At 55.1% G+C, this 12,757-nt stretch overlaps 4 protein-coding genes across 4 annotated transcripts; 1 reads left to right on the top strand and 3 right to left on the bottom strand.

The window, feature by feature from the left end:
* Window positions 1-337: 337 nt before the first annotated feature.
* Window positions 338-4,323, top strand: SPSK_08338 (uncharacterized protein; the record flags this gene model as incomplete). The annotated part of the gene is made up of 7 exons (XM_016734938.1): window positions 338-609; window positions 876-1,231; window positions 1,285-1,429; window positions 1,482-1,713; window positions 1,814-2,062; window positions 2,135-2,655; window positions 2,721-4,323. The coding sequence occupies 7 exons, from the start codon at window positions 338-340 to the stop codon at window positions 4,321-4,323; spliced, it is 3,378 nt and encodes a 1,125-aa protein (XP_016587256.1).
* A 656-nt stretch (window positions 4,324-4,979) lies between these two features.
* On the bottom strand, window positions 4,980-6,026 carry SPSK_09518 (G protein beta subunit; the record flags this gene model as incomplete). The annotated part of the gene is made up of 2 exons (XM_016736090.1): window positions 4,980-5,911; window positions 6,005-6,026. 2 exons carry the CDS (start codon window positions 6,024-6,026, stop codon window positions 4,980-4,982), a joined length of 954 nt encoding a protein of 317 aa, XP_016587255.1.
* Window positions 6,027-6,956: 930 nt separating this feature from the next.
* Window positions 6,957-7,617, bottom strand: SPSK_09824 (uncharacterized protein; the record flags this gene model as incomplete). Its single annotated transcript, XM_016736393.1, has 2 exons — window positions 6,957-7,443; window positions 7,508-7,617. The coding sequence occupies 2 exons, from the start codon at window positions 7,615-7,617 to the stop codon at window positions 6,957-6,959; spliced, it is 597 nt and encodes a 198-aa protein (XP_016587254.1).
* A 2,467-nt stretch (window positions 7,618-10,084) lies between these two features.
* Window positions 10,085-12,158, bottom strand: SPSK_08764 (uncharacterized protein; the record flags this gene model as incomplete). The annotated part of the gene is made up of 4 exons (XM_016735352.1): window positions 10,085-11,510; window positions 11,572-11,753; window positions 11,827-12,038; window positions 12,110-12,158. 4 exons carry the CDS (start codon window positions 12,156-12,158, stop codon window positions 10,085-10,087), a joined length of 1,869 nt encoding a protein of 622 aa, XP_016587253.1.
* Window positions 12,159-12,757: the final 599 nt, after the last annotated feature.

Here is a 12,757-nt window from a genome sequence, read left to right as displayed (position 1 = left end):
ACCAAGTTTGTGTGACACAGGTCCACCTGCGAAAACAGTGGCGAGAATGCCAAGTAAACCAGAGAGGCCGCCATGAGCGCCATGAGGCTGTCTGACCTTTTACCAATAGTCATCATAGACGGAGGCGGGGATAATGAAGAAAATGAAAAAAAAAAAGAGACGAGGGTAAACAACGAAAATGTCGGATGAAAGAGGGGGAAGGCTGCAGGTGGTTGGGGGATCGGTGAGGGGGTTGAGAGGGAGCAGAATAGAATGTGAAAAGAGAGGAAAATATAGAGCAAAGGTGTGCGAGGTAGATGAAAGTGAACCACCCACGCTCACAATAAAAACGGCGAAGATGAGAAAGGCTATGAATATAAAATACATACCGGGCCGGGCAACGAATTGCCGTTCACGGCACTTCAGGACGAGACCTCAGCCGCAACGCCAGCAGGGCGCCGTCACCGTTGTCGCTCACCAGTGCGCTGCGGCCTGGACAGACGCATGGAGTGCAGAGCCGGGGCCTGAGGCGCAGACAGCTGCGCGGTCGCGCAGGTCTGAGCAGGCTCTCAGGGGCGCCGGCGACGACGAAGCAGGTCGTCCGACGGAGCACGCGCCGCTGCTGTGCCTGTGAGAATGGCCTCGCGGTGCTGAGCCGCGCGGAGCAAAAAGCCTTGCCTGCGTGCCGTGTGTTGCCTGGCAGATCTCGCGCGGCGGCGAATCAACGACGAGAAAATGAGACGAGACGATAGGCGACGACGATGTGCGACGAGGGCGGACGACGAGAGGCCCGCGTTGTGAGGGTGTGGGAGAGCGCAGGAAAGAGGCGAGGCTGGCCGTGAGCCAGATGACAGACAGAAAAGCACGCGCACACTTGCGGACCGTTGATAGACTAGACGCTGCGAAACAACACGGCGGGTAGACGACAAGGGGGGTGTGGGTGTTTTGCGAATTTCAGCGGTTGCGCGAATCCATCCTTGGGCAGTCGTGGGAACTGCGTTCTGCGTTATACAGCAGGTCTCGGCGTGCACTGTAATACAGGCTGCCCAGGGAAAGAGCGACATCCACACTGTAACCGCGGCCCACTTATTTTGTTCCTTTGCAGCGCTAGTCGGTGCCACTCAGGAGGTTCGTTCCTTCCCCCATCCAGCTGTCCCTCAGCCTTCTGCTCCTGCCGAGACCAAGTCCCAAAACCGCACCCACGAGGGAAGGAGACGAGACGAGCGATCCGGAAGGCGCCATCCAGTAAAACGTAGGGCCGGCTTGGAACAACGATGCGCCGGACCACACGACTACAGTGTACAGTTGGCGCGCTGGGGTCTTACAGCAGGACCGCATGGGGTCGTCTCACTGAGACAATGGTGGCAGCTTTCCAGCAATTAAACACGCAGCGCCAAAAGCGGCAGGAGGGGTGCACCCCATTCAGGGAGCTACGATTGACCTATCCACGGTGCACGGAATATAGGCCAACCTGAATTGTATATTCTGCGAGGATCCGCCAGCCTCGTTATCCTTCTGCCAACCACCACGACAGCCGACCGCCGACTAGATCTCCCGCCCTCGCCGCTCACGCCGCCGTCGCCCCCGATCCGCGACGCGTGCCCCGCCCCGATGGATTTCCTCAAGTCGGCCGTCGCGTCGGCCATCGCCAAGGGGCCCCCATTTCCCTATTCCTTTGGCGACCGCGTCGACCTCGACCCTTCGATCTGGACATTGTACAACGGAACCCGACGAGTGCGTGAGGATGCAGCCCTGCCAGTCTTTTTTGACGCGTTGACGTCTACTTGTCCTCATTCGTGTCCTCGCTGAGCCCCTCTAACACCTCCCGCCCCAGGAAGACGGATCCAACTGCAGCATCTTCTCCTTCGATGTCACCGCAAACAAAGCGCGCCTCCCGCTGGCCCGCAACGCCCTCAAGAAGCTGCGCACCCTACGACACCCCGGCGTCATCAAGGTGCTCGACACCGTCGAGACGGACACGTACATCTACATTGCGACCGAGCGCCTGGTGCCCCTGCGGTGGCACGTGAAGCGCAAGAGCCTGAGCCCTGAGACGCTGAAGTGGGGTTTGTCCAGTATTGCTGTATGTTGACATGTTGTTCTTTTCTTTCTTTTTTTTCTTTATTGTCTCGCCCTGTCCTGACTCGACTCCCAGCGCACAATCAAATTCATCAACGGTGACGCCTCGTCTGTCCACGGCAGCCTCAAGGTCGCCTCGATCTTCACATCCGAGAGCGGCGAGTGGAAACTCGGCGGCTTCGAGGTTCTCAGCAATGTCAAGGACGACGACGCCATCATCTACAACTATGGCAGCCTGGTCCCGGATGCCGCCCGCTACACCCCGCCGGAGCTGGCCCGCAACGGCTGGGACGCCATCAAGCGCAACAACCACTGGGCCGTCGACTCCTTCAACTTTGGTGTGCTCATCTACGAGGCCTTCAACGGCGACTTTGCCAGCAGCGACCAGGCCGGCCAGACCAAGAACGTGCCGCCCACCATGCAGACCGGCTACAAGCGCCTTGTGAATGCCAACCCCAAGGCTCGCATCAGCGTCGCAAACTTCCTCGAGATGGGCCAGCGCCACGGCGCCTTCTTCGACTCGCCTTTGATCAAGCTGACGGACGGCATTGAGAACCTCGGCGTCAAGACCGAGGAGGAACGGGAGCGCTTCTTGGAGTAGGTCCACAGGTCCACATTGTACCTTGAATCCCGCCATGTGTGACCCTTGCTAACCCGACTAGCGACCTGGGCGAACTGACAGACGACTTCCCCGAGGACTTTTTCAAGATGAAGGTGCTGCCCGAGCTTCTCAAGTCCGTCGAGTTTGGCGGCGGCGGCCCCAAGGCCTTTGGCATCGTCATGAAGATCGGCACAAAGCTGTCCAACGACGACTTTGAGACCAAGGTCACGCCCGTCGTCCTCCGCCTCTTTGCCAACCCCGACCGTGGCATCCGTGTCTGCCTGCTCGACAACCTCCCGCTCATGATCGACCGCTTCACGCAACGCATCGTCAACGACAAGATTTTCCCCCAGATCGTCGGCGGATTCACCGACCTTGCGCCCATTGTGCGCGAGCAGACGCTCAAATCCGTCCTTGTCTTTGTGCCCAAGCTGTCCGACCGCACCATCAACGGCGAGCTGCTGCGCTATCTGGCCAAGACGGCCAACGACGAGCAGCCGGGCATCCGCACCAACACGACCATTTGCCTCGGCAAGATTGCCAAGAACTTGGGCACCTCGTCGCGCAGCAAGGTGCTCATTGCCGCCTTCTCGCGCTCGCTGCGCGATCCCTTTGTACACGCGCGCAACGCCGCACTGCTGGCGCTCGCAGCGACGGCCGACCACTTTTCACCCGATGACATTGCCGGGCGCATCCTGCCCGCCATTTGTGCCGTGCTGCTCGACAAGGAGAAGCTGGTGCGTGACCAGGCCACCAAGACCATGGACGTTTTCATGGACCGCATTCGCAAAGCAGCCGCGGCGATGCCCGACTCGGTCCTGCCGCCACCCTCGGCAACTGCGGGTGACGATGCTAACGCCAACGGCGCCGCGCGCATGAGCACGCCGCAGCCCGACGCAAATTCCGGGTCCAGTAGCTCCTGGGCCGGCTGGGCCATTTCCTCGTTTACAAATAAGATGTCCGCCGCGGCCGGCGAGATGGAGTCGGGCGCGGCCGGTTCGGCGTCCACGCCCACACAGTCTGCCACAACCCAACCCGGCCGACCGACCATGCACAGCACGGCCTCGGCCTCGACGCTGCACCGCCAGGCCGTGCGCTCGCCGTCGGCGTCGCAGCCCGTGTCGCGGAACTCGTCCTCCTCGAATGTGGGAGGCGACTCGTACTTTACGAATGCAGCCGACGATGCCGATGCCGCCGCCGAGGACGATGCGTGGGGCGCCATGGACGACGGCTTTGGCGATGACGGCGGCGATGCGTGGGGTAATGATGACTTTGATAACGGCGACGAGAATGCGGATCCCTTCGCGGCAAAGACGACGACAAAAGCAGCAGCAGCCACGTCGAGCCGAACCGCCAGCGGTACCGGCGGCGTGCAGCCATTTGGCGACGATGATGCGGAGCCCGACTTTGCGGGCTGGCTGGCGGCGCAGGAGGCCAAGAAGAAGAAGAGCAACATCGCTGGCGGCGGCAAGGCACTGCCCAAGGGCCTAGCGAAGACCGGAACGGGCTCGGCCTCGTCGAGCCGGGTACCGTCTGCGTCACGGCCGGCGACAAAACCCGCCGCGAAGCCGGCAGCGAAACCAGCCGCGAAACCGGTGACCAAAAAGATCAACTTGGCGCCAAAAGACGACGACGATGCCGACGGCTGGGGCGACGGGTGGTGAGCTCCTCTCGTTGTCATCACAACGACGTAATGCCGCTCATGTCACTGTTCTTTGTTTTTCTGCCTTCATTCGATTCCGTCCACAATAGAAGCAAGCGACCCTTGGCTAAAAAAAATACCAATACGTTTGAACCGATATATCCACATGTATATAATATACATTTGTCTCCCTTCCTCTCCTTTGCTTTGCTCATGCCATGCCGTTGTTCTCTATAGAGTTGGTGGACCGTTTTCTTCGGCGACCAGATGCCGTTATTAAGCGGGCAAGTGTGCATGGCGGCCGCCCGACCTCTGGGGTGCGCCGTTTGTGGCATCCCGTCGCCCATGATGTGGCATAGCACACATCTGCAAGTATATAGTGCGACCTGGCCGAACTGGCCGTCATATTCCCAACTGTGCAAGGTCCGTTCCGTGTGCCCAAAGCTGTGTCCCAAGCCAACCAATTCGTATCTCCAAACACCGGCCTACCTCCACCTCGACGCGGCTCTTCTTCTTCGAGGCATGGGCACGTTGCCGTCACAGGACACCATCGCGGCCGTGGGTATCAAAACGCTGTAAATAATGGGAGAAGGGACGTGGGACGTGCTCTAAGCGTAGGTGCTTGTCGTCTTTCCGTCATCAAACGGAAAAAAAAAACGACAAAATCCCTCCACTCTTTCACCGGGTGTCCGAGTAGTCGTTGAGGGCGACGCAGACAGCGCCGCGGTGGTGGCCGTTGTACTGGCGGATGACCTGCTGGCTGTGCAGCTCCCAGAGACGGGCATAGTGGTCGGACGAGGCGGTCACCAGGTAGGCAGAGTCGGCACTGAACGCGCAGTCCCACACCCAGCGCTGGTGCTGGTTGAGCGTGGCGTTGAGCACGAGCGGCTTGGGCTCTTCGTCGGGGCCGGGCGGCCGCGTGTCGACCTCCCAGATCTTGGCCGTGTGGTCGGCGCTGCAGGTGGCGAGGCGCTTGCCGTCGGGCGACAGCAGGATGCGGGTAATGTAGTCGCTGTGGGCGCGGAACTGTGTGATGGGCACGGGCTTGGTGCGCTCGTAGGTGGGCAGCAGCTGCCACATAAAGACATTGCCCGTGTTGTTGGCGGCACACAGCAAATAGCCCTCCATCCCCATCGTGATGCAGGACATGGGCACGTCGCCGTCCGGGATCAGCTCGTGCGTGCAGTTGTTCTCCGACAGATCCCACACGCGCACGCTGCCGCTGCGGTCGCACGAGATAATCTCGCCCTGGTTGGGGTGGATGACGACGTCGTTGACGGGTGCGCCGTGGCTGTAGCTGCGCTGGATCGCGGCGGTGCGCGTGTCCCAGATCTTGACGGTGCCGTCCTCGGAGCTCGTGACCATCCACTTGCTCTCGCAGTGAAAGGCAACGCCGGTGACGTTGCCCGTGTGGCCCTCGAAGACGAGCAGCGGGTTGGGGTTCGTAGACTTGATGTCAAACACCTTGACGGCGTGGTGGCCAGCGACGGCGAGGAGGCGCTTGTCGGGGGAGATGCAGAGGCGATTCACTTGCGAGTCCGGGTGCTGAATCGTGCGGGAGCAGATGCCCGAGAGGGCCTCCCAGAAACGGATGGTGTGGTCATAGCCGGCTGGAGAGGTCGAAGTAACGGGACGAGGAGCGAGTCAGCAAATAGAAGCGCGATGTCGAGCAACACGGCGACAGGGAAACTTCTACAACGTACCTGTGCACAGAATGACAGACATGGTGGCGGTCGGCGTCGAGCGTGGTAGTCGGCAGCGGATTGTCGATCCGTCGAGGTGAGAGGAGCTCCAGTGCCCCCGAGGCTGGTGCCCTTTACCTAGTGGAGATGGCTATGGACAAGAGTGGGGCCATCTCGCACACGGCTTAGTCATGATTTTGTACACGTGACCACTTACAAAAAATTAATCGTGCAATTCGACGACAATGATGGCTTATATCGACTTGCTTAATTTATTCCTTTTTGATTTGTTTTACTAATGTTTTGTGTTCTATCGTATCATTCCTTTATCTCCACCTTGCAGAATCTCACTACAGTTGTTCTTTGCCATGCTGTAGTCGCCATCCAAAGGAATCCTCGTTTCTTATGCAGCCCTGCGCCCCGTCTGCAACGAAAATGAAATAAATTGCACACCGAGCGTGCTCCGCCCTGCTTCGTTTCTTCGCCAATTGTTTTGTGACGGTCAGTAAATGCGTGATGGGCGATACTGGCGAAGGCTGTGTCCGCAACGCGAAACAACACGCATGTGGCCACCCGCCAGCGCCACTGCGGACGGGAATCTTTTGTGTCTCCTGTACAACAACATGCGGTTGGATCCGTCGCCCCATTGTGGGTTTCCGTCACAATATCTGTCGTTGTAGGGGTGGAAAGAAAACACTGTCTTTAATTCTGTCACAAATCACATACATCGGCACGCTGGAGCGCAGATCAATACGGCTGAAGCTCAGATCGAACGTCGATTGGGATCAAGACTTCGGCATGTTGGTCCCAGATCGAGCCAGATCCTCGGGAATGGAACTGTAGAAACACATATTGATATATCATAAAGCTCATAGCCTCGTATATTGCGCATTATAGTGAGACCCAACATTTACCACTCTACATCCGTTCATTCCATCGCATCCGTGGCTCCATCAATTCATCCCTCTACTTCTCAACGACTGCTCTTTGAACCACTGTCTCGATCTTCTTCACTCGACCCCTTCTTGTTCCAGCCAAAGCGAGGTCTTCTTTTCGGTGATGATGGCGACGACGGTGACGACGACGACGACGAAGAGGCAGAAGAAGCAGTGGAAGATGACGGCGAAGGTGGCAATCCGTGGTCTGGGTCACGGCGGCTAGGGTTTCTGCCTCCATGGCTGCCGCTGCTTCCACCGCTGTGGCTGCCATTGTCTCCGTGCCGGATTGCCACCCTATCCACAAAGCTCGCATCAAACGACACACCGCGAACCGACAGCTGAGCCAAGTCCTGGTTGTGCTGGTAGCGAGTCATGACCGACGCCCGTGGCGACGACGGCGATGATGTGGGTGGCGAGGACGACGATGCCGACTCCGTTGTGGCTTCACGGCGTGGTGCGCGGCTGTGAGGACAAGGGACTTCGATGTAGGCCCGACCATAGCAGTATGTGCAGGAGGAGCAGCTGGATGTGTTAGCCGTCTCGCCAATGTATGGTATATTCCACAAAATAAGAACTATCCACCTACGCAGTGAAGCTGCCGCAGCAGTAGGAGCACGACTCAATGATCTGTGAACAACCACAAATCTTTTGCGGCCATCCGTAGACAAACTCGTCCGTGTAGTAAGGCCTGGCCATGATAGAATCTGCAAAAAAGCCGGGAGGGTCGACGGTTGAATGCGATGCCTGAGACCGAAGTATATTACTTTGATTCAGTCGTCAGGAGGTTGAATCTGACAGTTATAAGACGAGCATGTAGGATACGGCCCGGTTGTTAGGCGGAAATGTCTTGGTAATGTCTGGAGAGTCCGATTAAGTAGGTAATGGTCGTTTGCGTTTTCTTGAAATGCAGAGAGTAGTTGGTGGAGCTCCTCAAACTCTGAACACGAAGCTGGTAACTGTAGTACGATTTCGGACGTTTCTAAGAAATGGTGATTTTTAGAACTACTAACAGTAAAGGATATTGGCCTAAGCTAGACATATACAGAAACTACCGTCCTGTCTGTGGTCGGAAGAGCAGAACAGCCCTCAAAATGGCCCTTCAACAACGTCGTGCACACTACCTCTCTCATACGACAGTGCAAAAACGACTGAACAGGGCCAGGGTAAAGCTCCTACGTTAGTCAGAAAGATATGGAACTAGTAGCCCGTGGCGGAATTCGATACGAGCGATGGCCGGTGATTCGGAACCGGATTGGTCACCTATAAAGCATCACACAACATAAGGCGTTGGCCTTCTGCCAAGTAGCAAACACGCTCCCCTATCCTTTACTGCACCTTCTCCCATTCCCCGTAGAAAATCTCTCCAGGCCACTTTTGTCCTACAGGGAATGCGTAGACTCCGAACTATGCTAGATGGGAGCGTAGCTGCATGGACGCTAGATAACCCTGTACAGTTCTTATAACCTTCGTTATGGCCCTTCTTGATAGTTTCTGAACCGGGCCGCATTATTTCTCTCTGGCTATAAAGCAAACAGTCATGCAGTGCCGAGGACAATCGTATCGTACGGATCGTGCTTTTAGGCTACCTATTCTAAATCGAAGGGGAGGAAAACACAAAACGTAGACCAGCAAGTTGCACGACGGAATCTGACAAAAATGCGACACTTTCATCACCTCCAAGCCCTTCCTACTTGGCGTAATATCTCCTCGTTGCAGACTCTGAAGGCATCATTAAGCAGCCTGCATGCATGGACATGGATCAGGGCTCTTTACAAATATGGTGAGCTCCTGATATGAGCGAGGCTGCATCTTGGGAGGGGGGGGCAGAACAAAACAGCGCAATACTGCATGTCCGCAAGCCTGTCACCGAGTACGACGTACAGACTTCACTCTTTGGCTGTTTTGTACGACTGAGAACAGAAGGATTCTTACCTGCTCACAGGTGTGCATATACGCAAAGTGGGCAGCTGTGGAGTAGACGACATTTTCCATTTTGATTGACTCGAGATTCCTCGCCACGGCAGCAGCCACATGCTTCGGGTCCAGTCGTACGACATGGGCACAGACGGTGGACGGAATGGCTAGATTTCTGAGGCGCTGCTGCACAGCTGGCCCGATACGACGTGATGTTGATACGATAAAAACTAACGCGATGGACGAAAGGAAAACAGAAGAATGAGAGGCCAAAATGAGGGGGGGTGGAAGCATGAAAGAAAAAAGAAAAATAAGGATGTAGAAAACTGAATGTCAAAACACGAGGCGTCGCATATCGGGTTCACACACTTTGTGCAACACCAAGTCTCACCCGACGCCGGGCAACTCGTTTCATTCTTTACATCACGCGGCCACATCCGATAGGATACCTTTCACTGACCGCTTTGTTCTAACGAGGTCGCAAAACAACGAGCAACAGACGCGCCGATGCGGATAATAACAGTGCTGGTGACGAGACAAGGAACCGGAATGCAGTAAAAGAGCGGTCATCGGTAGTTGTCCATTCCTTCCTACGATTTTCTGGATCGATACACATTATCAGTCAGTTAGCATGAGACGAAATCTTGCAAACACAGGTGACGACAACTGAACAAAGTGGAAACACAAAGCTGAATACAAATATCGAATTTGGTATGAATGGATGCAAGGACAGTAAATAAAGCCAGAGCAAGAAACAGTAGGAAGCAACTAGAAACGCATATGGAGACAAACCAAGTATATACTGTATTATATAGACTTTCGGTTTGTATTGTTGAATTTGTTGTGGACGATGTTTTGTGTCTGGTGTTCCATTCCTGTCCCATGCCGTGTCCGCCGAAAAAAGGTTATAATATGTAACATACAGGAAAATAGCTCACCCCTGGCAAACGTGTAAAATTTGGAGAGAAAAAGAAAGAGAAGAAAAAGAAAAAAAAAAAAAAGAAAGAGCCGAAAATATTAGAGGGGAAATGTCAAGAACATTAACGTTACAAAACTCCGGTCGTTGCAGTTTGGCGTTATGGTTGAAAGTGTCATAAAACGCCGGGGAATCCTTGATAACCGGGCACACAGAGAAAAGAGTCATGACCGACCCGAAAAAAAAAACGACAATTAATAAGACGGAAATGATACAAAAGAGAAATAATTGCCGATTATTGGCAATATTGCTTGACAACAAGACAAATGGATATCAGAAGGAAGGGGCCGTGTAGATAAGCGAGCCAAGCACAACGGCACCCCCGAGTGCGGCAATGCCAATCTTCTCAGCCACTGCCCATGCCCGCCCCTTGCTCTTCTTCTTGTCGGCCACGGCGGCGGGTGTTGCAAGCCGTTTTGCGGATGGGGCCTCGATTGCGGAAGGGGTTGCCACAGAAATAGTAGCTGCCGAAATGCCCGATGTGCAAGCAAGCATCTCGTCGGCTTTACGCTTCTTGCTGTTTGCTTTCCGCTTCTTGTACGACGAGAATGTCGTCGCGTTGGTCAAACCCACGTCTTCACTATCTTCCTCACCGCTAGGAGCCACGAGCGGCGGGAGGTCGGAACCAGTCGGGTGTAGAGCCGGAGACGGCGACGTCTGTTGAAGGGAGTCAATGACCACGTTAACCTTCATACGGGCTTCGTCGATGATTCCGGCACAGAACGCCTCGTTGGATTCAGCCGTTTCGTAACTGGCGGGCATGTTTCGGTAGACAGCGGGTAAAACGCCAGGTGCCTGGGTGGCGGGGATGCCGTCGGTCGGGACCTTTGCAGGAGACGAAGTCGGTGGCGATGGGTTGAGAATCGACGAGATATCGAATTTGGCAGACACCGAGCGTGGGAGCGTGTCTTCGAGGAGAAGCGGCTTGCCGTCGTCAACAGGATCGACATCCGCGTTCTCGTCATTGGTAACGTCCTCTTCAATGGGTTCCTGCTCGTGTATGAGTTCATCCTCAACAATGCGGGACAGGGTGGCCACATCCTCAGCGGACATGGGCGGCGGTGTCCATAGGCCAATGACTGGCATCGAGTAGTTGTTATTCGGGGTGGGCTCTTTGCCGAAAACGAGCGATGGCGGACTGTCCTTTTTGGTGTCCTTGGCGTAGCCTTCGAGTTGCTTGCTGAGGTAGCTGCCCTCCATGTCTTCTGGCAGCTTAACATCTTTATTGTCGTCCTCTTCCTCATGTTCTTCCCCCTCATATTCGTCGTCTTCTACATCGCCGTCCTTCTCCTCCTCCTCCTCCTCCTCTGCTTCTTCTTCTTCTGAACTATTGGTGACATCGTCGACCTTGTAGTCTTCGTTCACTTCGCCATAGTCCTCTTCAACCACCTCGTCGTCGTCTGCATAAACATCATCCGTTTCGCCACGACCCTCACTCACGAATTTATCCAGAGGCGGCAGAACTTTCGTCTCTGAGCACAGCGTGATTTCCTCCACGCTAATAGCGTCGTCGTTGGAAGATGTCTCGCTGTCCTCGATCTCGTAGATCGCAGTCTTAGACTTGGCACTATCCGGAGGAATGGCTTTCGGCCCAGTGTGACTGCAAATACTAGCAGAGTCACATTCGAAGTCACTGACGCTGCAGTCGGAAGCACAGTCGGAGTCAGGCGCACAGTAAGAGCGAGCCCTCTCGGCAGGCCTAGGGTGGCATGTTAGCAAGTATTATGAAAGCGAGTGATATACGACATGGGATTGCGCACTTGTTCAATGTGCTGACGTAAGTGACTTTGCACGAAGCCGGGTAGAAGACGTCCAAGCCACGAGACACGTGGATTCCAAAGCTGACAACGTCGTCTTGCTTTAAGGCCAAAGCGGTCTCCTTGGTGGGTTTTCCATTCACGAATGTCCCATGGAGCGAGCCCAAATCTGTCACGGTGACCGACTAAAGGAGTGAAAAAAAAAAATGTTAGTGAGACCACACGGATACGGGATCGTGATACGGAACACCCACATACTCCGTCATTAAAGTTGCCCGTGATTTCGGCGTGCGTCCGAGAGACAACGGGGCTATCAAAAAAGGCGTTATCGGAGGCAGGAAGAAGTCCCTTGCTGACTGTCTTGGACGCCCGGCCGATCTTGAACATCGGTTTGTCGGTAGTTAAGCGGATCTCGCGGTTGATGAAGTCACCGTCGGATGATTTGTTGCTGGGCTTGAGACTGACGAGGACTACTCCATGTTAGACGCGGCAAGCAAAGAGACAGACGGTAAACTACCAAATAAAAGAGTGGGAAACATACTGCTCTCGTACTCGGTAGCTCCGTTGTCGAGCTCCGGAGCCATGGCCATGGCGATGTATGGACGGCTCAGCTGGCAGATATGTTGGCAGTATCGAAGATTGTCGTTCAGATTGTCGTTCGAGAAGCGTTCGATGTATGTTCAGTTGCAGAGGTTAAAGCCACAATCGAAGGTAATGCGAAAGTTTGTACGAAAAATAACGATATGCCTCTGGCGAGGCTATGAGCGGGCTTGGTGGATATGGCCGATAAGGACGAATCGTGCAGATGACACCGGGATGCGCGGGATGAGATGTGTCGTGCAGATGACGAACTGTAGTTATTACCCGATCAACCAAAAAGACAAGAGGAAGAGAAGATGTAAAATCGTCAACTGTTGGCGACGAAAGAGAAGATGCAGAGATTGAAAAAAGAAGTATAGCAAGGAAGGAGACGGGACAGAGCGATAGAGTAGAAGCAATGGCGGGCGGAGACAGTGAATGTTAGGGAGAGCATAACAAGTGAACGGAAGCACAGTGTGGGGCAGGCTACATTCTGCTAGGCAGGCAGCGCTTATCGAGGCAAGTGCGGTCGAGGTGCCTTATCAGAAACTGAAGCGAAGGAAGTCACCAGACATGCGCCATCAGGAGTGGAAGGTACTCCGTGCGTGAG

The sequence above is a fragment of the Sporothrix schenckii genome, assembly GCF_000961545.1.
Source record: "Sporothrix schenckii 1099-18 chromosome Unknown Cont44, whole genome shotgun sequence".
Classification (NCBI taxonomy): Eukaryota; Fungi; Ascomycota; class Sordariomycetes; order Ophiostomatales; family Ophiostomataceae; genus Sporothrix; species Sporothrix schenckii.
Note: the sequence above shows the minus strand (reverse complement) of the source record. Positions and strands in the feature narration are given on the sequence as shown.